The sequence below is a fragment of the Athene cunicularia genome, assembly GCF_003259725.1.
Source record: "Athene cunicularia isolate RWA chromosome 9 unlocalized genomic scaffold, athCun1 chr9_part1, whole genome shotgun sequence".
In the NCBI taxonomy this organism is placed as follows: Eukaryota; Metazoa; Chordata; class Aves; order Strigiformes; family Strigidae; genus Athene; species Athene cunicularia.
The window spans coordinates 7,393,028-7,420,766 of NW_020799110.1; the positions used below are offsets into that span (position 1 = coordinate 7,393,028).

The window sequence follows — 27,739 nt, forward strand, 5'->3', positions numbered from 1 at the left end:
AGCGTTCTTTATTTTCTTGGAAGATGAAGTAATTTCGGGGCATACAGAAAATAAGGTTTGCTTCTGACCTACCCAAAGTGCAGAATTGTTCAATGCTTTGGTGATAGCAGTGGTAACATGGGAACAATAGCTCTAAATGCCCTGTTCCTCTCTTTTTCAGTTCAGTAAGCACACAGAATAAAACCTGAAGAACATTATTTAATTTTGAAAATACCTATATTTTAATGTTAAATTAGCTTGATTATTAGTACGACAAATTTTATTTCTTAGTAAAGAGATAAACTCGGTACAATGAAGTTTCTATTATTCTGCTCATGATCTAGAAGAATGTAGAAACGCAGCCTTATCTTCAAGCACATTAGAACTCACTTTACTATGAAGAACATATTTAAGTCCCTTAGTATGTTTTACAGGAACAGTTCCCCTTTAGCAAAAGAAGTCATGTCTGGTGTTTATTCAGGTAAAACTCTCATATGATGATAAGGTCATGGCCATCACAGAGTACTGTTATTGTTGAAATATTGTTACCATAAACTGTCACGGTAAAATGCGCAGACAATCGCTCATCCAGAATGATCGGCTGTTTAGTGTTCTGTCAAGGAAGTTCTTTTTGACCAGAAAAAACCCTCCATCTTTTACTATGAGAACATAATATAAGTACTCTGTCAGCCTGATATTCTTACCTGACATGGCTCATGCTTGGGGGAAGAGTGCGAGTTACAAAGCAAGTACAAAGTAATGTGGTTTGTGGGGTTTGGGTTTGGGTTTTTTTTTGTATACCTTTCTCAAAAATGACAATCATTGGTGTTGTGACCTCCTGAAGTGTAAAATGTGTCTGGGCTGACTTAATTATTGACATGAATATTCCATGAATTGGTATATTCCAGTTCTGAGCCAGTTCATACTTACTTCTACCACCACTACAGTATCTTGTGGTGGATGAATTCCACTACGTAGATACTTAGGATTTCTTGATATAGAATTGCATGTTTGGAAAAGCATGTATTTAAAACTCCAGTAATGTTTTCTGACTTAATGCAAAACAAAAATGGATATAACAACCTCCCCACAAAATATTCCAGCTTCAGTCTGTGTATGGATGGGCCAGCTGCATGCTAAACAGTCATCTTTGCCCTTTAAGGATCTTAGGAAGAGATAAGCTTTGATAAACTTTTTCGCTTGGCTTCAAGATTAATAAGCAGTGTAAAAAGAGCTAGTGCTTCAGAAGTCTGTGCTCCTTAAAGAACACCAAAGCAGATTTTAACCAATTTTTTTCTGAAATTAAGCTAGTTGGTGTCTCGTGGTCAGGGTGTATTACATCATTTGGTTTGCCTCTGAAGATGTTTAGAAATACTAGGAAAAAGACATATTTAATATATATGAATATTTTTTTATAAAGCAAATAAAACCAACATATCTCAAAAAAAACCCCCTCAAAAAACTAACCAAACATATTTAAAGGCAGATGAGTGTCTTGTCCTTAAAAAGGAAGCAACACTTCCTTTTGTATCTTCGGGTGTTGACATAAGTCTTTGGAGTGGTACCATGTCGATGTTTCAGTCAGTTTGATTAGAAATGGTAATGCCTTCATTTTGGAAATCAGTTTACTAATAATTGGTTTTGGACAAAGCTATATATCTTGTATCTTGAAATCCATGTACATCAGTTTCCTAGCTTAAACCATCTGGGACTTTTATGCTGATGGATAGTACATAATGTTTATTGCTTTCTGAAATCTAGAGGAAGAAGGATGATGTGAAGTGATAATGCCAGTAATACAAGTGTGATATGGCTTCAAATTCTCCTAGTGTCTGAATAAAACTCTTGTACTTATTAGTAAATTTATGTATTATAAATGAAGTTGAACGACACAAGTTGCATGTAGACTTAGAAAGCATATGGCTATGGGAATTAATCACTCGATGAATAAGCAATATGCCATAATTTCAACAATATTAAACAATAGAAATGCATGGAGGGAATGTCATATGCAAAACATTTTTTTAAGTAAAAAAACAGGTATGTTCTCTGAATTCTTCTCTATTAATACGTACTTCATCTGGTATTTCTAGAGGCAAATAAAGCGGCAGTTTTCCTAATATTAAAGACAGATTTGTATATTGTTCCAAGTATCTCCTTATTAGTATCGTATCAGCATCAGTACAGTCCAGATCCACCTTCTACGCAATTACCTGTGTGACCCTAGAGAGGTTCACATCTTTTTTCATCTATCTCAAAAGTGGGGCTGAGTGATGAGAGCATTTGGAGAGAACTACATCCATCACAGATTTGTAAATTCAGAATTGTGAGTGTAATTGAGCAAATGGCTTGAGAGGATTTCTCAGACTTTTTGTCACCTGATCTCTGATCTCGTGTGTACCTCTGCTGCCTTCCCGTTGCTAGGAGATCAGCAGTTCAAAAATACCTTTCTCAAAATATTGTGTTTCAGGATCAAAACATTTCAAAAAAGCATACAAAATTTAAATGCCTTTTTGTCTCTAAAAAAATATCCCCCCCCCCCCCCCCCCCCCCAACTGATGTTGTGTATAACTGAGAAATAAAAATAATTTTATTGACTATTTTGTTATCGAAGGACAGTTGAGTAAATAGGTTAATCCAAGAAGATTGATCATTAGTTAACAGTGCCATCTGGAAAATTACAGCTGTTTTGCTCCCTATCAAAATTGCTCAGGTCCTCAGAATAAAACACAATGGTAAGTGATTTAAAAGATGCTGAGACTAAAGAATAGAAAATTTCTGGTTTACTGTTGGAAAACTACCTTTTTGCTGCTTCTTCTTAAGGCTTTGTGCCCTCATTTTGAAGTCAGCCATAAAACTTTCTTCTCCAGCCAGGAAAACATAAACAGTTCATTCTAATAGGTTGTGCTTCTCCCCTTTTCTAGAAACCAGTAAGAACCTCTTGGCTTATCACCCTGTTTTACTGTGTCCATCGCCGACTTGTTGCTATGGTGTCTGAATGAAGGGTTATATAGGGTGGGGATACTTAGAAGTAGTTACACAAATGCTTGTACTTCAAATCCAGAGATCTTAGATGGTAAACCTGGAACTTAACTAACTGTGAGCTGAAATTAATATAAATGTTTCTAAAGCAGACTTCAAAGTCTTCAGTTGTTTTATAATAATCAAGGATTATTTTATGTGGTGCAAAGAGCTGTGTTAGAGAAGGTTTTTACTGTCAGCTGCCTTCCAAACTCAGTATCTTCATGGAATGTTTCTTCACAGATCTTACTGAAAAGATAGTTTAGTAGATGCTGGCAAAAGCTCCAAAAGGTAAATTAGACTTTAAAATGCCTGTCATCCCGGTTTAAGTATCTTCACGGAACTACTAAGCTATTCAGTGTCTCCTTGTGGGCATATAGGCTCTTGTTGGAAAAATGGGCATTAGTTAATTTGTTTCTCTAAGTTGTCTCTACTTCTGCAATTAACTATTCTTTATATACTTTGTCTGTTTTAGGATTAATCTTTAGCATTTACTATAAAAATAATCATAATGTTTATTAAACATTTTTCCATCTCCTGAGAGAATTAGGTTCACTATACATAGAATCATAGAATCATTTAGGTTGGAAAAGACCTTCAAGATCATCAGGTCCAACCATTAACCTGACACTGCCAATCCCACCACTAAACCATGTCCCTACGTGCCACATCTGCACGTCTTTTAAATACCTCCAGGGATGGTGACTCAGCCACTTCCCTGGGCAGTCTGTTCCAGTGCTAGACAACACTTTTGGTGAGGAAATATTTCCTAATATCCAATCTAAACCTCCCCTGGCACAACTTGAGGCCATTTCCTCTCATCCTATCCCTTGTTACTTGGGAGAAGACACCAACACATAAAAGGTTACAAAACCTGACTTCTAGTTTCTTACCACTTTAAGTTTGTTGAGAATGAGTGTGTTATGTTGGTGTAAAGCTGGTGCATTTAAATGCAGAATTAGACATAATTTCAGTAACTATTAATATTCTGAATATAATGGATGTAATTGCATTTTATATGTGATATTTACATTTATATGTGATATATAGAATAAGAGATGCAAAAGTAAGCTTGTTGTGTAACCCTGATCTGGCTTTCATTTCACCTTTTTGACCTGTTGCAAGCAATAAGTACAAAGATTAGTCATCACTGGCAATCTGTCACCAGAGAAGAGGAATTAACAGGCAAGAACAAAAATTTCTATTTATTCTGTTTTCACTCCTTGTCTCATTTGCAAAGACGTTGCATGAGAAGATGCTTGTTTGAAATTGGAGCGGTTCCCTGGTTTTCCATAGATTTCTATACTGTGTTAAACACCAGAGATACGAATGTCTTAATTTATGTGTCAGATCATAACACAACCGTTATGTGGCAGCGTAACATTGTGTTGTGCTTGAGCTTTTATTTGGGGTTGCAGCCGCGAGTGGTGTTGTGGGATTTTGGTTTGGTTTGTTTTTTTCCCCAGAGTAAAGTTGTGTATACTTTAAAAACTTATTCTGGAATTTCCATCTCAAAACAGTAGTGTAACAGAAAGTGATTGATCATGAAGTTGCATTGTGTTCCTTTTCATTCATATTCTAACTAGAATATTCTGTGTTTCTGTCATTTAGAATTAAGTTTAGTGGAATTCTAGGAGCTGCAAGTGGTGCTGAATCCTTTCAGTGTGCCAATTAGAGGGAACTATATTTGGGTTTAACATAGAAGGTTTCAAAAGATCTTTTCTTTTAGTCTTTTCTTGCCTTCCCCAAGAAATTTTCAGAGAAAGACAAAAATGTCTTTATTGTGGCTGCTGTCCATGACCTAGTTGAGAAGAATGACAGGGAGCAAAACTGTTTTTAGCTCATCTTTCTTAACCATTCTTTGTGTGACCTTCTTTTGGTATTGGGGTCTTCCGATCCTAATTACTGCATAAAAAATCTTTATGACAGCAAGCCAGACATATTTTTCAAATTTAATCTTTTTCACTCCGCTTTTTATGAGAAGGCAAGGGCATAATTTTGGATTGATGTTCTGGGACTAATTGTATACTAGTGTTACTGAAGAAGAGCTGCGGGTTGCTGGTTTTGATTTTGGTTTTTGATTTTGGTTTTTGGGTTTGGTTTTGTTTTTTTTTTTTTTTAACTGATGGTGAATGAATGACTTTGTAGTGCTTTGTGACTGCCAAGCTAATACAACTGCCATTCCTGTTTTCATCAACTACTACAACCTTGGACCTCCTTCATGTAGTTCTTTCTACTATTTCATTTTGGTGAAATGGGCTATCTAGTAGGTCAAAGGAGGAGCCAAAGCTCTTTTTTACTGGTATTTGGAGTGGAAAGCAGTGAAAGAGTCTAGGAAAAAAAAAAAAAAAAAGCTGCAAATATTGACTTTTTCAGCTGTTATGTCTTTTGTGTGTAGATTTCCTGCAGCTTTCCTGTACCCAAGTTAGACATAAAGTGGTACTTTGCTTTATTACATATTCTGCTGTAGACCCTGATGTTCAGTATGAAAGATACGCTTATGATATGTTCTGGTAGCACAGTTCATGAATCAAGTCTTGTGAAAAAAATTCTACTTGCTAAAATGTCAGTCATGACAAAAAATGGAAACTAGCCAGATTTTTAATTTTGGGATTTCTAGGGGAGCCTTTGAGTGGAAATTAATACTGATAATTTATAAAGAACTTTTACTGCAAAGGGTTTTAATAACTTCTTTAATATTTATAGTTTTTGAAATAACTTTATACACTGGGGCACATTCTTTATGATCATTTCTTTTACCATTCCTGGTTTGTGACTGTTTTTCTAATAAGGAAGATAAATAAGTTCATTCTGAGTATTGATTTACTTAAAGGCATGCTAACCAAGTAGTTAAACACTGCTCTTTTCCATTAATGAAAGTAAAATATTCATCAACCAATTAATAATACGCATTTTTCCTAGTTGATATATAGATATGCCTGAGGCTTACATATAGCATACCCTACATCATTATATGTTCCACTTGGAAACATAAAATTAAACCAAATGTAAATTTAAAAATGCATAACAATACACAACAAAAACCCAATATCTAAAGAGACTGCTGTATTATGTTCAAGGTATTATTTTAAAAGAATGAAACTGGATACAGTGTAATACCCCAGAAAACAGTTGAGCAGAGAACACGTTTTGTCCTTTAAAAGAAATGGAAGATTCTGTGAAATGCTACTCTCTAATTGTGAGAATAATAAAATAAGTGAAAAGGAATTTTTTCTCACAGGTCTAATGAAGGCAGTTGTATTTTAACAGACGTCCTAAGATGCAATTATACTTGAGGCAGCAAATGTGCCTTAATTAAAAATCTATGACTGATTGTTATGGGGGTTGTGAGAACATCTGCTAATATCCTGATAGATAACCCTGTAACATCTACACTTATGGAGCTAGTAGAGTCATAATCCTACTTTTATCTCGGAGGTGGTAGGATCACTTGGGCTGCTGGCGTTTCAATGGTACTTTCAGTGTCAGTGCAGGAAAATGCACACTCAGGGTGCCCCAAGATCATACCAAATACAGGCTACATCTAAGTTGAGAAAAGATTGTTGAGAGAATCGAAGATTACAAGTGTATATTGTAAATGAGGCACAATGTGGGGGGTTTATGCTAAGTAGGTATTTCCCTTTCTCTCCGATTATTTACTTAATTCTTGCTGGTTATTTAACTGCTAGTTTTAGAAACAACCGAAGGTTGTTTTCCACATTGTTGTCTCCATTTTTTTGTCCAACCTCTCCCTCTTTAGCAGCATTGAGTTAGTGCCGTGATTGCTGTGGTTAGCAGAAAACAAGGAGAGAAAAAAACCACCACAGGCTAGATCTGCTTTCCTGCACAAGAGTAATGGCGACCCTGGCCCAGGCCGGCGGGAGCCCTGAGGGGGGGGTGTGTGTGCACCAATCAGAAAACGTTCCAGCCCCAGAACGAGCGGGATTGGCCGAGCCTTGCCCCACGCGCTGCCCCGGGGTAATCTGCCTGGCAACCCCGAGGCTCCCAGAAGCGGGGCGGGGCTGTGTGTTGGGGAGCGTTTGGCGGGAAGCGCTGCCGGCGGCGGGTCGCCTCATGGCAGATCCGCAGGGTCAGTGCTGCTCCTTCGGGGCGAAGGAAACCGTGTTTGCCACAGCGAGGCGCAACGGCACTCTCTGGAGGTGGCAGTGAAGGGTTTGGTTTCTGAACACGTTTGCCTTCATTATGGAAGCCCCGTGCGGCAAAGCACAGAGGAAGCAATGGTTTCCCGCGCGTCCTACCCCGGGTGCGGGCCGTTAGATGGCTCAGCAGTACCTGCAAGAGATCAGAGTGAGGGCAGGTACTGGTGTATGCAACCAAGCTGAGACTGAAAGTGGGTCTGCCCTAAAGTGTGTCACATTGGGGTGCCTGTTGGCTGGGAACTTGCTGCTGGCTTCAGGGGTGGTGAGGAGAAACAGACTGAGACCTCCCTGAAGTTGGGACTAGGTGCCCTGAAGGAGTGCAGCGAACGGTAAAGGCTCCTGGGACAGTAAAACTGCATCCCCCTCGCCAGAGAAAACCTGTGGGTTTGTGTGCTGCGTGAGGTGCAGAAGGGTGGTGTACGCCTGACGCCATGGCTTTCTGTGTGAGAAGTGCAGTGTGCTGGGAACTGTGTGTGTAGATGGCATCTGCTGGCTTTACCTCATCTTTCTAGTGGTAGTACAACAAGTAAATAATTAAAAAAAAAACAAAAAAAAAAAAGTTGGCAGATTTGACTCAGGCCTGTGAATATACTGACCGGTGGATTTTTGGATTAAAAGTTTGGTACAGTGCATAAAATACAACTAAGGGTCTAATCAGTTTATTCATGATGATTTATCAAGATTCTAATTATACCTTTGTGTAATTGTTTTTTGTATGATGAATCTCCAGCTCTGTTCTCTCTATAATAGAGTCTAAGCATAGGCTGAAATAACAATAAACATCATCAGAAACAACAGTTGCAGCATGAAGAAGGAAACGCTATTGGCTTTTTGGAGGTTGCTCATCTGGACATTTATCCAGTCTGTTTCTTTATAATGTTTACTGAATATTTAATGATACTTACTATACACACAGTCCTCCTCCACATGCTTATTTAAAAGTGAGTAGTATTTCCTGAAGATGTAAGAATGCAATAGCAATATGAAAGGCTTTGTATTACATACTCATCAAATAATGAAGCATTTTTTTCTGGACTATAAGCAATTCAATTATTTTGTTTCTGAAATAAATTAAGTAAAGCTTATTGAGTCCAATCAGCCCTTGTTTCTAGGGAATTGTAGTTCAATTTCATTTTTAATTAGATTGAACGTTGTGAATTTCTTAGCAGTGGTAAGCAAGATCTGGCAATAAAATATGCACTCAATTTGTATTAAAAGTTCCTAAAATCTAGTGCAGGGAACTGGCAGTATATCTGGCTTATGTTTAATTGTCCTATTGTGAAAAATTCCATTTTTAAAAACTGCTGATGTGTAACAAATTACTTTTCTTTGATAAAACTGTATAGAAAATGAGCAGACAGCAAACAGGGAAAAGTATGGGACAAAACATTGAGTTCATTATAAGCTTAATACCACATTCAGGACCATGACATTAAAAATTTTGCTGTGCAAGGATTACAGGATTAAACCAAAGAGCTTTTTGGTTTAGAGATGGTGGGGGGAAAAAGGTCTCGAGGTTTTTTTTCTCAAGTACTGTGGCTGACAGAGGCTAGTGCCTAGATTTCCAGTCAGACTAGTAGACAACAAGCTGAATTGTGATTCAGCGTTACACGTGAACGCTTGGGAAATCTTGATCCTGTTTGAGTGGTGCCAATTTATGGTAGCTGTAATTTATTCAGCACTTTACTCATTTTGCTGTTGTGAGTTTCTCTCGGCTTTGCACCATAGAAGCTGCTGCTCTGTGCATGTGTACTGTGATTCGTGGTGCTGATTGCCTGGCTTGCATTTTCTTTGCTTTCCTTTTTCTTTTATTTGATGGCTCTATACTGTGTTATCCATGTTCAGACAACGCTGCTGGGCCTCTTTACAAAATGCAGGTGCGCTAGACAAGGTGGCCATTCTGCAGCTTTTGAATACAGCATAGCTTATAGGAAATTTAAATGTGGCTTTGTCACAGACAACATCCCTGGCTATGGGGAATAATTTCCATTAGGGATCAGGCCAACATCAGTAGAACATGTGGGACATGTTAGAACATGTTCTTGTGTTGGGGGTTTTTGGTTGTTTGGTTTTTTGTTTGCCTCAGAGAATGAAAAGGGTCAACTCTGCATATGGTGATGGATAACTGGTGTATGAGAGATGTCTGTGGGAAGGCTGGGTATGTACATTTTGTTACATGACAGTTTAGTTGCTCCTTCTTCTGCAAGAGCACTTCTAGTGTGACTGAAGGCTTCCAAGGACATCTCATGGCTACATCTAGCACAAAAGGGATTGAACTAGTATGGAGACTTAATATTGCTCCACATCGATGGGCTAGGAGCATTGAAGCCTAACTTCCCTCCAGTAGTTTCTTTTTAAGATAGATGCACTAAGGAAACACACCTTATTCTTTTACTTCTGAAAGCTGATATTCATGAACCTTCACAAATCGGTTTTCTTGTGGTTAATCCCAATTTAGAAGTTTGCTGCCCTTGAATAGCATTTCTCTGACAGAAGAATGTAGTTAAAAATACAACTGACGGTAAATTTATGTACAAAGTAGCTCTTACTCCTCACTGCCATACAGCTCCATATGCATATTTTTATGATTAACGGACTAAGGTTTCTTACCCTTCCCCCCTGCTTTCTATTCCCATTCTGTAGAACATACAGGAAATACAAAAGGGAAATCTCCTCTCCTTAGAAGTAATTTTTAAATATGAAAACGACAACATTCTGAAAACTTAAAATTGTGAATATTTTGAATAACAATTTCAGTTTGGAAAGTGATTAATAAAAATATCTTGATACAGTCTTAGGTATGCACGTTACACTCTTTCCATAAATAAATGCACTTTGTATTATCATTTCTGTGATAAGTACATCAAAGTTTTAAGGTCTTGCCATGATGCAGAACAAGTATTTGCTTTTGTATTGTTCATATATATATATGGCACTGTATGTCAGGAATAGTTTAATTCCAGTGCAGTATGTTTTCCACCTTGTAAGACCTTTATGGGAATAGCCTGTCATTTACGAGATCACTGTTGTCTGCATTTCTAGCTTTTTGAAGTTTTATGCAGCTTAATCCTTTTCCCAGTCCTGTTTGTTTGATATAGCAATGGTGTCATTCCTTAGACAAGGACAGTATTTGAGCTGAATAGGAAAGATATATTTCTTTTCATCATCCCCATGTTGTCAGCCATTAAACTGGCTATGTCCTCCATCTCTTTTTACTGTCTTAATGCATCACCTTGAGGATTGACCAGCACAAGCCAAAACCTCTTCAGATAGAGTTTTGCCACAGAATTCTTTTGAACGCTGTCCCTAGGTCTCTGTGATGGGAATTATAGAAGCATGATTAAAAATTAAGTGCAGTATTAAAAAATTAAGCTGAAGCCAAAATGAACCTTTTCCACCTTACTTTGTCAAAAATATGCAACTTGGAAGAGTGGTATAAAAACGAAGGTATGTTTATCTAGGTGGTTCTTTTCTGCCTTGAGTCTTGTTTGTGTTACCACTGCACCTTCCAGATACTCCGTATTATGGTAAGTAATTGAGAGGACAGTGGCATCTAATTAGATCTGCAGTATGCAAAGTCTTATTTTTCTACTCAAGCAATCTGTTTCAGAAATAAAAAGATGTTATGTCACTGAGGTCTTCCAACAGTTTAAATGGCACTTTCCCCTTGCTTGTTAGTTTTACGTGCTGCCAATTAGTAAAATGAGATGGGAGTTCCTTTCAGAGCATCATGATTTTAATTGGAACTTCGGTAGAAAAGAGTAATTAATAACTTGTAGCCTGTCCAGCTAGTAAAGCTGTGTCTCAGTTTAACGAACCATGCCTTTTGCACATTGCAATAGGAATTGAAAAATGCAGTAGTTGAAAACTAGTTGCTGTTACTTGTCTAATTAATGCTGATCATTGCACTGCAGTGTAATGACAATAGGAGATACAGCGTCTAAAGTTTTTTATGAATGTTTGGTTTTAAACAGTAATATTTAATATTTATGTACTTTTTAATATATCTGTAATATTGTATTTTTTTTTTTCCTAAAATGTTTTTTACTTTAAAATGTTTTTCTGTTGCAATGCTCTGTATGTATTTTGACTTTGAATATAAAATTCTGCATGCATTTTTGTGTGGATTACCTAGAAGAAGCAGAGAAAAGGGGATGATAATTATATAGAGGCAATCGGCACATAAGCAGGTATATCCATTAAGTTTTTATTTTATGAATGCATTATGTCCAGATTTTACTGTGTTAGCACCTGAATGCACTCATAATAAACAGTGCAATTGTGAATCTGGCTTTAGGAAGATGAAGACTTCTGCCCTGAAGTTTTATGGAAGAGGTCATATGCTAGAATCATAGCATGGTCCAGTATGAATTTTGCTGTACTGTCAGTAACTGACACTTAAAGACCTTTATTATCTAATGAGCTGTGATGTGATTTACATAAACACACATATCGGGTAAAATACAATTATTGTGATATTTTTGAGGAGATATAAGGAGATTTAAGGAATGAAACTGCCCTATTAAGCTTAAAATCCCACGCTTAAGCATTCTCTAAGTAAGTGTCTGTAGCAAAAGTATGTTTAATCTCTTTTATTTAGAGTTATGTTACTTTGCCAGACACAGACATATTTTGGTATACTTTTTTTTTTTTTTTTAAATAATAAAACTGGTGATAAGAGTTAAGCAAAAAGCTAAATGCTTGCTTAATGCACCACTTAAAGCTTTGGTGCCTTGGTATACCAAAGGCACCCCTCTCTAGAGTGTCAGTTCCTTTTTAATTCTTGTGACTGAAATTTCCAGGTTTTCATATAAATAAGTTCACAAAGGTTGGGTATATGGTCTTCATGGTACTGACAGCAGTATGTCAGTATGGCATAATTGCTTAGGTTGTGATTTACACAAAAGCCTCTTTCTGCCATGTTGTGGTGATACAGTAGAAAGGCTTTCAAAGCCACCTTGAGTAGGTTCAATGAACAGCCTAACTATATAACAGTGTAAGTTATCTGTGTATAGGAGTGAGGATCCAGCTGAGATACACACTTCCAGTAACGTGAAATACATGCACATGAATGCCTTCTGAAGAGAACATTTTGAGGCACTTTTGGCTGAAGACAACATCATCTGCTACAGGTCTTTTTGAAATACAGGCTTTTAAATAGTATTAGTATAGTATTGAAAATACATGATAATGAGCTAAAGGAGAAATGTTAAATATCATTGTGCAGCTAGTTTATATTGTTTTATTTATCGATACATTTTAACCATTACATAATATTTTTAAGTCTGAAGGCTTATGTGCTGTAGTTGCAAGCAGAATTGGATCTAATAAGTAAATGTCGCTGGATTTTTATTGAATCTTGTATTGAGAAGTAAAATGTAGCAGAAGGGAACCTATAGTAAAATGATCTGGTTCATCTTTTTCCCAGCACTAGAGTTTGATTTATCACATGCTGAAAAACTCTCATCAGCGTATATACAAATAATGAAATGCATTTCAAAGTTGCTGTATTTTAAATTAACTTTTCCAGACACAGTGTTACTGCTACTTGTTTTGAGTAAGGATAGAATCTTCCATGATGACAATCTCATTATATATAGAATTGTAAGCCAGCATGTCCTGTACTGAACTATGTTATCTTACATAATGTATCATTCCATAAAAGAACAGGTTTGTTCCATTGGTTAGTGAACAGGTTTTTCACAGCTTTGTTTCTTGAGGTTGGATTTTGTGGTGTCTAATTTGTGATCCAAGTTTCTGTATTCTTTTCCATCTGTCACACTCTCTTGTGATTTCTTATATGGTTTTCCCCCCCTTCCATTAAGGAGTAAGCCCTCCAGATTTTATTAATGCCTTCTCGGTGTGGTGCATTAGCAGGATCTGCCTCTCGTCTACTCAGTATCCCATTTTCATTAAAGTTGCAGGAATACACTGAGATATTCTGTCCTGTGAAATAAGTCTTCTGTGCCAGCTAATCAGTGGTTCAATCATTACTGTGGATCAAGGCACACAAACAGACAAACAGATAAAGCAGACTAAAGAAGTCTTACAGAGGCAATATTTGTCAGTAATGGGGCTGGTGTCATACCTTATAAAGCATAACATTTAGGGGAAAATTAAAGGGGAGAGAGAAGAAATGACCTTCACCAGAAGAAAGACAAACCGCAAACCTGCAGCTGTCTGTGCCTTTAATACCATGACTGATGGCAAAGGAGTTTCACATAATGCAGAAATATCTAGACAGTGACACAGGAAGGTTTGCAGAAAGTTTGGCTGTATGTTGGGACCACTTCCAAATATAGCAGGAAGAACTGCTAATAATGAGAAGCAATTTTAATATGTAATTAGTAGGTGGTTCTAATCCACAGTTACCTGTGTCATCTTTTTTTTCTGACGCCTTCATAATCATCATTAACATTATTGCCTTTAGTAATATACCATGTGATGCAATCTCATCAGTTGATCACGCATTACTACTTTATAAATCATCTGTAAACAGAACTGTCACTAGGAATCAACTAAAGGGAGAGCAAAGATGGCATGATCATTTCCTTGTCTTTAAGCCATTAGGGTCTTTCTGGATCAGAAAAAATAAGGTGTTCAGAGCACTGAGTGAGCAGTTTAAGAAGCTCACTCTTAGCTATCTCTGCACTCTAACTTGGTGTAATACAGATGAGACCAAAGTGTGATATACTTTTCTGCTCTCTGCCCAAGAAATGACAGTTGAAACTCCCAAGATGTGGCTCCCATGAACAGAACACCAGAGTAGTGCTGATGCAATAAGGCTTTATTTTCGGCTGGAAAGTGAGAGCCCTTCTCAAACAGCTACATGGTTCAATGTGTATGATTTTAATCTTTCTGAGGCGCCATGGTTAGCAGGTAACCAGTCCAATGTACTCTCTGGACAAGAATGAAGCCTGGTTACCTGATTATTCATGTGTGGTTTGATGCTTGGGAGGTGCAAGGAGAGACTAAGCTGAGGAGACCAGGGGAAAAGATTTTCAGTGAGGCAGGCTTTGCTCTCAGCTGAAAGATAACAAATACAGCTTGAGGCCACTACCTGCTGCATTGCTTAGCTGGTTATAACTAGTCATTTAAGAACAGCTCTTACTGCATTACGCTGGAGTTTCACATAGAGAGGTGATGATCACTTCTCTTTGTTCCTGCATTCAGATGACTAAGGTAACCCCTGATGAAGCATTCGTTCAGGCGCACACTAGCCCCAGGTGAGATAAAACACATTAGAGTCAGCTGTGACAGGTAGTGGCCCCTGCTTCTTTGTTGCTTCTTTATTCCAGTGAAGAGTTGTGCTCAACTTACTTTTGACCTACAGCCTATCTGCCAGGAGGTTTGCAGCCAAAGCCCAACAGTAAAGCTTGGCTCAAATGTGGAGTACAGACCTAGTCTCTGTTACCTATGTGCCAATACAAAAGAATAATGTTTCCTCTGCAACATTCAGAGATGGTGCAGTTAAAATGGAGAAGTAGCTTTGAGTTTTCCTGTTAGAGCAAAACCCAAGTTCTTCAGACTGTCGTAATTTGCCTGTCTAAAGAATTGGGTTTACTCTTGCAGATCAGTTATCTTGCTCTCCTGACCAGAAACTTGAATGTGTTATAAGGGTGCCCATTTAGTATATCTAAAGCTAGTGATGTTATAGTCATTGCACTTTACGTTCAAGCAATACCTTATTATATAAGAAGCTCCCTGAGTAAAATAAAGGCGTGTCTTTTCACTGCTTCAGCCACATCATCTTCAAAACGCAATTTAATGGTGCCTTATGGTGCATAGAGTTTACAAGGCTAATCTGTCCCCAGTTACACAACAGGGCCTTTGATAGCGCAGCTAGTGTCTTACATTAGATTAAACTGATCCCAGAATGTTTTATGGGGTGATTTAATATACTGGATTGAAAGAGTTACTTTTTTTTTTTTTTTTTGACTCTAAAACCTGAGGATTTAAGCAGACATAATTAATGAAAGGGTTAACAGCAGGCAACAGTGTCTGTTTTCTTGTCAAGTGTTCTGCTGTTTCTGTTTTTTTCTGAGATGTTTGTGACTTTGGGAGGTGGAGGAGGCATACACCCAAAACCATAAGGAGCAAATTCTGCTGTTAGTTGTTTCTACAATCTAAAATAATCCATTGATTTGAATAGATCTGTCCCAGTTTACTTGAAGGGCTTAATCTACAGTCTTTAGCCATGTAAAAAAGCATTCAGTACCTTCCTCAGATTGTTTATGCTAGGGCACTTTAAGTCTGTAAAGGTATTGACTTATTTAAGATTAAAATTGAAGCAACAATACTCGTTTATTGTTAGCATAGTTGTGATGTTACTGTAGGAAAGTTAAAGAGCAGCAATTATAGCTGAAATCTGAAAGCTGTTTTATAATTTCACATGTACAACACAACTCCTTACTAGAGATTGTAGCCATGGCAGCAGTGGTTGCTGTGCTTTGTGAATAACAACTGTGTATTTACCTTCTCTCGGTGAAACAGAGGAATTTAGTAGTGATTTTTGCGACTTTAAAAGTTTTTAAAATTCTCTTCAAGGTAGAGATTGCATAAAAGTTTTTAAAATTCTCTTCAAGGTAGAGATTGCATCTGTGTTTCCTATCTTCTGTTCTGTTCGGTGAGACTAGAGTAGAATAAAAACATACTGGTTATGGATGCAGGAAAAGACAATTGTAATTTTAAATCCTGGTTGTTACATCATTTAACTGTCATGTGTCCTGCTTCTCATATAGTAGCCCCACCCCTTTTATTGTGCAATCAAATCCTGGCTGAGTATGAACATGAATTGAAAAGAGAACGACACAATAATGACCAAACCTAACATTTTGAAAATTTTTATTCCTGCATTACATTTACGGTCTGTAATACGTTTTAACCTTTTACATTTTTAAACATCTGTGCTAGTCACATTCTTTACTCTGCACACTCATATTCATCTGAATAGAGTTATCTCAGACAGACTTTCCCTTTTCATCTAGGGATTTCTTGTTTGAATAAAATACATAAGATTACACAAGTGTTTCAATAGGTTCACTTGCATCTGTTTATCTCAATTCGGACTTCTGTGTCAAAATCTTGGCAAATCACAATAATAGATATATTTACTTATAAAATGGCAAATAGTAGGCTGCTATTTTTATACTTTTTTTTCTGTCTTTTAAGAAAAGCAGAACTAAACATCAAATGCTTTTGAGGCTTAAACTGGATGTTGTATATTCATGTAATTTGCATACTTGTAAAGCCACAAAGCACTATGCATAAACATTCCTTAAAATCAACAGCTAGGAGATAAATTGGAAACATTATATACACAGAAAAAAATGAGGTGTCTAAAAACAGAAGGAGAAGAACAATTGAACTGACAGACAGAGATATAGTAACAAGTTCTCGTCTTCCTACAGAATCAGTTGTGTAGGCCAGAAACGTCATATACGTGCAGACATTCCTCAGACCATTTGGAGCCATTTGGAAAGTCATCAGTAGAGCATAGTGAATTGTAAAATAATTGTTAAATACCAGAATTACTTATGTTTCAAAAATTAATATAGTTTTGTGTCACTGTAGTCTTCAGTCAATTCCAAATATGCAGAGCGTTACACAGAAGGGTCATCGCATTTCATTGGAGTATTTCCTACGTTACAATTTCATTTCATCTTTTTTCAGAATGAATTCCCCTTATTTTTCAGTTCTCTATGAAAGGGAAAACCTGAGATTTTTCAGTCAAAATTGATCTATGCAATGGTGCTTGGATGCTTTTGTTCTTGACTTTGGGGAAGTTTGCCTGATTTTGCTGCACCAGATCTATAGATTTTTGGAAAAGCTAATTACCATTACCAACTCAACCTGTGATGTTCTAATGAGAGAGAGTAAAAGCTATCTGTCTGACAGGAGACAGACTCCCAAGGTTTGAGTAAGCTAGACTGCCCTTTTTTTTTTCCCAATCCTGTAAGCACCTTTTGCTTTCTCTCTTAACTGAAGAATAATGGTGTCCAGAAATTCTGTGCAAGACTGCTGATAGTGTATGCAAACATCTAGTACGTGCTATAAACACTTATCCATGTCCTTGAAGAGGTAAACTAAGCAGGAATGTCATATTGTTAATAGTATGGAAAATATGGAAGATGTACTCAAGATGCTTTAATAAGATTAGTTTCAAAACTAAGGCATTTTCAAGATGGTATTTATATCGCATGAAGACATGTTGGGGTTGTAATTCTAGCAAGTGTCCAATGAGTAGGGAGAAAGGTGGCTCTGCTTGTATCTCTTTGTGTATGTTTCTGAATAATGGCCAGTACCTCACCTGAATATAATCTCCGACACACCAGCTTTGTCTGACTATCGCAACAAAAGAGCTAAAGATTGAAGAGTTTCAAATCTCAAATGCAGTTGTAGCGAGTTTTTCCTCAGCATGCTACATATCATTTAAAAGTCAGAAATCTTTTTCTTGTTAGGCTTTGAAAGTAGCTTTTGACATGATTTGGGTAACATGAGTTTTAATTAGCATTTTGGGGGGTTTGATTGTCTTTCCAAAGCATAGCTGCTGGGTTTTTATCACAAATAGTTTGGAACTGCAGGTGTCTTTGTACAGAGCATAGTATGGTGAGAGCCTGATGCACGATAATGCCTCTATCTCAATAGTAATTAAAATAAATAATGATGGGTTTTGATATTATGTTTGCTAATAGTCACCTATGTTGTTTGTTCCTTTAGCTTTCTCTGTTAGAAGATGCAGGGTTTGGTGGTGTTCTTCTTTACGTTGATCCTTGTGACTTACCAAAGACTACAGATCTGGCCGATAAAGCTTTTATGGTTTCCTTGAACAGCGGAGGAGATCCATCAACACCTGGTTATGCCAGTATTGGTAAGTGCTGTTCAAGGCATATTCAGTTAATGGACATTTTAATTCTCCGTTAGATTGTACATGTAGGAGTTAAAACACTAAACCAAATCCTGTCTGAAATAGAAACTCTGAGTAAGGGAATGCTGTGTAATGCAGCATGGCTCAAAGGGTGGAATCCAGTCTCAGAAGTGCTTTACTCTAAACTTTTGGCACTCTAAATAATTTATTTGGGTTTTTTTGTATTTGTGTATTCACACACTGAACCTTTATTTCTTCCTCTTATCCCCTGGGAAAAGAAAGCTGTGAAGTACTAGTCCAGTGGTTTCTGAACAGGTTTCACAGGATCTGTCCCTACTGAAAGAAATATTCCTTCCTTTCATTCTTTCTTCCGCTTTCATGGTACTGGTGATGGAAACTTATGGTCAATAGGTGCAAGTGAAATGTAATCAGAAATTTAAATGTGAAAGGATGTAAGAAAAAATAATTTTTATAGTGTCTTATCCTATTAAAGTGATAATTGTGCTATGTTCATTTAGACTTGCCTCAGTTCTGCCAGGATAGACTTGGTTATTAGTTATGCTTTTCTAAATATATGTGTCTTCAAAATGTGGGAGATAAAGAACTGATTTTAAGGAACTACATAGTCTTTTATAAGTTTAAGGTGTTTTGGGTTTTTTTTGTTGTTTTTTTTTTTTAAAGCAATGTTAACAATAAATAGAAGCAGCAGCATATTTGAATTGTACATACCGTTTAAATCTCTGTTCTTGGCAGTTCAGTGAATGTGTGTTCTGCTTCTCTGCTGCCTTTTCAGCTTTACAACCTTTTTTACTATCTAACTATTTGGAAATGTATTAAGCAGCAGTCTGTGAGTTTGTGGCAAGGCTTCATCAAGAATATTTGGTCCAGTTACTAGCTCAGACATCTAAAGTATGACTTGAATTGGCACTAAATCAACTGAGGCAACGCTGAGATACTTCATGACTAGAATGGCAGAAAATAGAAATATTTGCCTGGTTGTCAAAGAAGGGTGTTAGCTATTCACAGCATGGATGCCTTGACAGCTCAGTGGGAAAGAAATTGCACATTTTCTCAGTGTCTCAGTGTACCTGACCCAGTGTTCTTAAAAGTGCCCTGGGAGCTACAGAGGTAAATATAACACTCTTTAAGCTTTATTCTTGCTCATTTCATGGAGCTATTCGAAAAAACAGTTTGTCGCTTATCTGTCTGGCTGACTCCTTAATGTTTTATTTACCCTACATGAAAAGTGGAGCTAATTAAAACAGATACACCAACATGAAGATGCCATTTCAGTGTCGAAACTTTGTGTTGGTTTTCTGTCAGTAAATGATCTCATCGGCAGTGTGCATTCCAATCTTCAGTTTGAGAAAAAGAAGCTTAATTGTATGGAAAATGGAGATATAAATATATTGATGGTTTCTACTAGAACCCTTAGTGTGGCTTGTCTCTGGTTTTAAATCTCTGAGCAGCGTTCATAAGCAGGGAGAGGCTATCGTGTCCCTATAATCATTTATGTTTTGATCATTGAATGCAATGATGATCTGGAGAGTGCTCAAAGGAACACTTGAGGAAACTCTTTTTCATGGTTCTGTCACTGGAAGGTAGATCAGAATGAAGCAATTTCTGTGATTCTGGTGATGATGTTTTTCTCCAGAGGCTATGAATCAGTTTGGTTAGGGGTAACTTATACCTGAGATAAATACAAATATGTCTGGAGCATGGACTTTTGCCTGAGGGATGTGCTTGCATATAAGGTAGTTAAACTGACTACATGTAGAATAAAAGTGCCAGATACCCAGGGTTGCCCCTATCACTTTGATTCACAGAGTATAACGTGCACTACAAGAGATTTTATTGGAAGCTCCTGCTTAAGTTATTGGCGTATCTTTGACACCATCTGCACTCCACACGTTGCCAAAAGAACTGTTACTATTACAGTCTCAGGGACGACTACTACTACTGTTCTCCCTTTTACTGGGAAATTCCTAGTAAAATGAGTGATCCAAACTTAGTCTTGTACTAGGTGAGTAAAAGGTAGGAATCTTGTATCTTCATGCTGCTGTCTATGTTTTTCACGCACTTTTAGTCTGAAATCAAATTTCTTTGTGGAGTTAGAGTATTGGACTGCTTCAGGTTTTTGCCTAGGAAAAAAACTTCAGGAAATAATACCATTTACAGATCTCTTCTCGACAACATTTTCAAAAGGGGTTTATGTAATGGTTCAGAGAGAACTTTGGAGTTCTCCTGAGGTTTTAGCTCAAATTTTCTGTTTCATGAAGATTAAATGCTGCACTTCTGCACATGAATTATTTTAGAATGTACAGAAATAGCTCGAGGATGGGTTCGAGATCCCTACTACCTATGAGTGGAATGATTTTTTTGATCTTTCTTTATTAAAGAGTAAAAAGTAATGATGTGGAAAGGGAAGTGAACAGCACTTATGTAAAAGTTTCTGCAGCTTTGGTTTGATAATGTAATTCTTCTGTTCTTAAGACTCCCCATCCTATGTCACATCAGTGCTGAAACAATCATATGAGCCTTTGTGGGCATCAGTTCTGTCTTCCTGATTCTGACTGCCAAAGAGTGGTATCCTCCATTTTTAGAAATCTTCCTTCGATCTTCCTGCTTTTGAAATTAAACAGATCCAGTGGGTGGGAATCAAGGAATTAAACATATGGGATTAAGAAGCTGAGAGGGAGATGAGACACTTACGTAGCAAAAACTATCCTGAAAATAAAGTTTAGAAGAATAGCATAAAACTTGTGTGACTTCCCCAATCTCCTTTTTTTTTTTTTTTTCTATTTTGACTTTTTGAATGATGTACTCCCTTTCACCTACCTTTGTATGGCAGACTTACATATTATTCCTCCATTGCTAGACTTCAGAGCCATTTTAAATCAGATTTGTTTCCACACAGGAAATGGATCAGTAAAGAAAAATATGGATAGAACCTATTTGCCAATCCTAGTATGTAAATAGAAAAGTGACATTGTGATAAGCATTAAGAACCCTGCCTCTGAGATAAGGTACCTCATAATAGAATCTCTATCTCTGCAGTGGTGGAATAGAAATTATTTCATGAAAGAATTCAGGCAGCATCACAGAAAATTCTGTGAGCTTAAAAATGCTGAAATATAACAGCTTCAAAATACTATCTTATGCTATCAGCTGGAGTTTCAAGTGTAATGTTGTTTTAGAGCATTGTTATATAGTTACAACAGTAAGGCAAAGCAGTATATTTGTAAGTAGTCCATGCTTCAGGTCATTGTTAGCAGCTAGTCGTGTGAGCCATATTACAGGGATTTGGGTGAAAAGTCAGTAACACGGGGGAAATTCAGTGTCCCTAGAACTGTGAATAGTGAATATTATTCAGGCAGAGGAATTGACATGAGCGTTCCTCAAATGTTGCTAATAGGATTTGATTTCAGAGGAAGGGACAGGGAAGACTAGGAATTGGCGAGATGTTGATGCACTGCAAGCCACAGCTCAGCCCATCAGTGAAGGTACCTCTGAAAACATATTTAAGAAAGGACAGGAATGCTGGACAGGCAGGGGAGTGAAAATGAGCCTGGAAAAAGGCATGGTGAAGGTCCTGTTTTAATCTTTTTGGTTTTGTTTCTCACTATCCAAATCTGTTTTAATAGACAATAGCTGACATTGTTTTGCCCGTGATGGTAGTTGGTAAGTGATCTCCCTGTCTTTATCTTGAGCAATGAGCTTTTCCATCTTATTTTCCTCCCCTATCCTGTTGAGTAGGGGGAGAGGGAGCATGGCTGGGTAGGTGTCTGGAAGCTGGCCAAAGTTAACCCACCATACTGTTCTCCTTGTTTTGATAAATTACAGTAAAAGTTAAAGAACACCAAATATGCATCATAAAAAGCCCATGGCATTTACCTCTTTAGTCATGTGTTAGTCTTCAGTTGAGCATAGCTATTTCTTCTGCAGTGAACACAGGGAACTACTGCTACTACTTGGAATATGCTTAAGTAAGAGCATGCTGTGATGAAAATGTATGCCTACTTTATTTTTTTGTCAGCCCTGTGATTCTGTATGTTTATGGGCTTCCTGCCTCATACCTGAGTTTGTCCTTACTGTCCTTTACTTCATGATATTTTACTCCTCTGAACCAGCTGAGAATAAGTCAACAAGAAAATAGAACATTGTGTAACAGTTTTAACCATGCATATGCAACATATGTTCTAAAATGTTTTGTTATAAATCATCATGACTCTTTACAAGATGTCCTCAGCCTTGGTTTGTCTGTTCTTTTAAAGAACAAAACACAGTTACAAGGATAGTTTTCTATGCTTGCCTTTACAGTTGTGGAAATGATCTTGGGATTTATTTATTTTTCTTTGAAATTTTTGTTTACTTTCCTCTAATAACATCAGGTAAATGAAATACGAAGATAACTTCGTGTAAAATGACTGTCTACATTCAGACTTCTGGGTTGTTTTATTTTGTTTCATTTTCCTTAACGGCAGACTGAAGCTGGGGAGAAAGAAAAGCTTACAGTGCCACATTTTAATTTAGAGGGTGTGTGTGTGTATATATTTACATATACTCTTGATCACTTTATTTTTTACACTCATGACATAATTTTAGTGGTTGCCATAAAAAAACACCCCACACTTTATCATTACCAACTACACTGTTCTATCTGATATACTGTGTTATTTTCTGTAAGGAAAAAAAATAAATCTGTACTAATACAATAGAGAGGTAAATCTTTAGAAAATACTGGCTTTTGAATAAGGAGCACAGTAAGTAATGATTTCAGCAGATTTTCAATAATACCTCTAGCACTAAGAGTTGAAAAGGTATGTGAATCCATAATATACCTCTTCAGATTTCACAGTATACAATAAAGCAACTAAATTTGTATTTAAGTACCAAATTACATGCTCTGAGTTTTTTGGGGTTTGTTTTATTTTTTCCTCCTGTCTGTCTTTCAATTGGTGTTGCATGTATTTAAAACTGAGAAAATCAGTTGGATATTTTAGGCTCACAGGTTTGAATGTGTGGACCTTTGTATTGTATATCAGGTAACATCTATTAAGCTGTTTATAATTTCACCTTGGGAGGAAGAAACAAATTTGAATAAAAATGCAATGGTTTTATCAATTAGTGTTAGAAGAGCAAGTGAGAAATTACTGCCAGTGGTACTGCAATAGCTTGCTAGCAACATTGATATCATTTGACACTTAACAACTGCCGTATTCAAACATATGGTCAAAACTTTTCTTGATTTCAAACAGAAAATTATAAAGCAATCTGAATTTAAAACGGTGGACTGTACAAGTGATAAATTATTTGAAAAACAACAGGTTGACGCTTCTTATGCTGCAGAATTAGTTCAGTGGAAAACATAGTGCCTAAATACTTCCTGACACCTTAGAAGCTGGAGAGGACTCCTCAGTATTTTTGACATTTCAGACAGTTTCGAACTACTAAACAGCCTTGACTCCCTAGAAAATGTTTTCCAGTGAAGCCACTTTGTTTCATCCAGAAAAAATTAGCATTTTAAATGGTGTCCACATGAAATTTTTGAAGCTACTCAACTGGCAAGTGAGTTTAGCATATTTAAATATGCTAAACCTCCAGCAGTGCTACAGGCTTGGGGAGGAGTGGCTGGAGAGCTGCCAGTCAGAGAGGGACCTGGGCGTGTTGATTGACAGACAGATGAACAGGAGCCAGCAGTGTGCCCAGGGGGCCAAGAAGGCCAATGGCATCCTGGCTTGTGTCAGCAATAGCGTGGCCAGAAGGGACAGGGAAGGGATCTTGCCCCTGTACTTGGTGCTGGTGAGGCCACACCTTGATTCCTGTGTTCAGTTTGGGGCCCCTCACTACAAAAAGGACATAGAGTTACTGGAACGTGTCCAGAGAAGGGCTACAAAGACGGTCAAGGGTCTGAACACATGTCCTGTGAGGCGTGGCTGAGGGAACTGGGATCGTTTAGTCTGGAGAAGAGGAGGCTGAGGGGAGACCTCATCGCCCTCTACAGCTCCCTGAAAGGAAGCTGCAGACAGCTGGGTTTGAGGCTCTTTAGCCTAGTAGAAAGCGACAGGACAAGAGGGAATGTCCTCAAGTTGCACGAGGGAAAGTTCAGACTAGATATTAGGAAGCATTTATTTCCAGAAGGGGTTGTTGGGCGTTGGAATGGGCTGCCCAGGGAGGTGGTGGAGTCCCCATCCCTGGAGGGGTTCAGGAGTAGGGTCGATTTGGAGCTTAAGGATCTGCTGTAGGTGGGAACTGTGCTAGGAGAAGGGTTGGACTAGATGATCTCCAGGGTCCTTTCCAACCTAGATGATTCTGTGATTCTGTAAATCTTTTGCATGATCATGATTGAAAATAATCTTGCCATAGCTTTACTGACATGATATTTCAGCTCAATGTAATTGGTGCGAGCTAATTTTGGCCATATAGAAGCTAAAGGGAAAAATGCCAGAACCAGGATGACTCTAAAGCAGTTTTGGTACCCCTCACAGGAAGATAAAGCAGATAGTAGCTGTACACATATTAATAAAGGATTTGTATTTGCTAATAAAAAGCTAGGTTAACTTTCCCATATGTTTGTGCATGTCTGTAGTACAATGGAGTTTTATCCTCCTGGAACTCCTGTGCACAAGTTGGGATATGACAGTGTAACTCTTACATATTGCAGACTTAACACCTTGAAGTGCACCTGCACAGTATCAAGAGCACCATAAAGTCAGCTGGCTGATTGTTTAAGCAATTAAAGATGTAATTAGTTTCATAATTGAATTTTTTTCTAGTGCAGTTCGACTACTGCAAGCCAGAATAAACCAAAGCGTTTTTAATTCGACTTGATCTCTGTTCCATCCCACTGCTTTACCATATTGAGCAGCTGCATAAAGAAGATAATAGTACCTCTTCCTACATTCAGACAGGTAGAAACTCCCCCAGAAGAAAACCTAATCATCTTAAAATGGAGATGTGGAAAATACTTTTTTGTTACATAAATGTGTACTATCATATTATATAATACTGTTCTGTGGAACACTAAAACACATAAGTAATTCATCACAGTTTGGGTTTGGCCAATTTTTAGAAGCATTTTGCTTGTACTTTTCAGAGGGTTTTTTTAGACATGTAGTACTCTCCTTCAGAGACAGAAGAATGCTCTACCCAGTGGGACTGAGAAGTGGGGAGAGAAGGAAAAAAGAAAAGGGAAACTTGTGATGATTTAGTTGACTGGCTAAGGACAATACGTGTCATGAAGGAAGCTTATGACACCACAGGGTAACATCAAATATTGTCAAAACTGTCTGCATATATTGGGCGTGCGATTTCGGTGACAGCACGCTCCAGAGCACGGCATATCATGGAGTGACTGGGATGTTTCTGATACTGATGTCAGTAAAGGGATCACAGCTCTTAGCACAGGGGAAAGGAATCACAATCTAGTTGAGCTTGGAGATAATGGAACGACAAGCCACCTGCTCAAAGCAGAGTCAACTAGAGCAGGTTGTCCAGGACATTGTCCAGTTTGCTTTTGATAACATACCACAGTCTCTTTGGGCAACCTCTTCCAGTGCTTGACCACCCTCACCTAAAAATAGTTTTCCTTATGCTTAAGAGATTTTTTTTTTTTTAATTTCAGTTTTCTCCTCCATTCCCTGAATACCACCTGGAGAAGCTGGCTCCACCTACTTCCACTTCCCATCAAGTATTTACACATGTTGATAAGATCTCCACAAGTCTTCTCTGCTCGAGAATAAACAATCCTACATCTCTCAGCCTCTTCTCCCATGTCAGATGCTCCAATCCCTTAGTCATGTTCATGGCTTTTCACTGCACGTGCTCTACTATGTCCTCTTCTCTTCTGTGTGAAGGAGCTCAGAACTGGACACAGCACTCAGGGTACCATTTCACCAGTGCTGAGTGGAGGGGAAGAATCACCTCCCTTTACCTGCTGACAGCGCTTTTCCTAATGCAGCCCAGGATGCTGTTGGCCACCTTTACTGCCAGGGCGCATTTCTGGTTCATGCTTGATTTGCTGTCCACCAGGATCTCCAAGTGCTATTCTCCTTGGCTGCATTCCAGCCAGTCATCACCCAGTGGGTACTGGTGCATGGGCTTATTCCTTCTCCATGCAGGATGTTGCCTTTCCTTTTGTTGAACTTCATGATTCTGGCAGCCTGTTCCTCCAGGTTATTGAGGACCCTCTGAATGACAGCACATTCACCTGTTCTATCAGCCACTCCTCACAGTTTTGTATCTATTTCAAACTTGCCAGTCATTTCTTTTTTCTATATCCATTCATGCCACTCCCACTGACCTTCTTGTCCTTCATACTTTTCAAAATTATTTCCAAGATTATTTGATTCATTACTTTCCCAGGGACAAATGCATGGCTGATCCCAGGTCCTCCTTCTTGAAGGTGATAGGAGTGATACTTGCTTTTGTCATATCCTCATGAACCTTTTCCCATCACCATGAACTGTCTACGATTTTTACGGCCTCGCACTAACATCCGTGAGGTCCCTCATCACTCAGGGTTCCCAGCCCATCATGGCTTGCCCTGATGGGTGAATTTACATCTTCCTCTGACTAGTGCTCTCTTAAGCTATTTGTTCCCTCTGTCACGATTCTCAGTAGCACAAGCTATAGTTGTTATGCAGTTTGGATGCTGAAGGGTTGTGGTAGATGATGTTTCTTAGGTATGGCAGAATTTAGCTTTACAAAATGCTTTTGGAGCAGGGAAGACGGGAGGCATCATGTCCAGTGGTGTTCCATGGATAAGAGGAGCTTCCTCTGCCTGGTTTAACCTCCACTGGATGATCTTCAGGTGGGATGTTATGAACCACTGTAGACATCTTGCTTAAGTGCACTTTATGTGACTCTAGACATCATGACTCCTTTCTATTAAAGGACATTAGATTGATGTACTGTTGCTGGTACAGAGTTGCAAGATGCCTTTCCGTAAGAGACTGCATCAGTTTTCTTCCAAAGCTGTTCTCTGCTTTCCTCTACTAAAACAATTTAAGATGCACTGATGTTTGGTCTATGAAAGCATGGAACTTCATTTTGGGAATGAGATAGTACTGGAAAATATACCTGGGGGTAGAGATGGCATGGGGAAGCTGTGCAGTACAAAAGAATTTCATAAATGTGGGAGAATTTCTGTAACAAGGAGGCAGTCACATCTTACAAAGCTTCTTTCTTCAGTGCTATTGGAGTAGCCCTGTACACAGTGATGCCAGTCAATATTTGCTGTGTGATGGGCACAATGCCAGAATGAGAAACAGTCAGTTTGTTGCCAGATGCTTTTGTTATCTGACATGTTTTTCTTGTGCAAAACTAGGGTATGAGAATGATTTGAATAAAGCTTTGAAACTTTGATAACAGTTACAATTTCAATTAGGACAAGAATATGCACAAAATGTGTGTAACATCCACCACCTCTTATATGCTAATTTTGCATAGTTGACAGGTGGGACTATTGAGTTAGTGGGGAAAAAAAAAAAAAAAAAAAAAGACTGAAGCCTCTTGGGTTATTTAAAACCCTGTCAAAGTCATAGATCTTTTAGAATAGTGATATAATGATTTGCATATTTATTTAAAATACTGTGCTATAGGGACCACCTTTTACAAAATACGTAATGAACAACTGCTTGTGCTCCCTACTTGGGAGGTAAATTTTTTCTTGTAGCAGATGTCAGCTAAAGCTGACACGTGGTGACAATCT

At 37.9% G+C, this 27,739-nt stretch overlaps 1 protein-coding gene across 1 annotated transcript in view; it reads left to right on the plus strand.

Moving 5' to 3' along the window:
• NAALADL2 (N-acetylated alpha-linked acidic dipeptidase like 2) overlaps positions 1-27,739 on the plus strand; it is a 429,638-nt gene that overhangs the window by 234,437 nt on the left and 167,462 nt on the right. Inside the window, exon 6 of the mRNA XM_026854960.1 lies at positions 17,880-18,030. Coding sequence (XP_026710761.1) covers positions 17,880-18,030 — 151 coding nt within the window. The remainder of the gene's footprint in view (positions 1-17,879; positions 18,031-27,739) is intronic.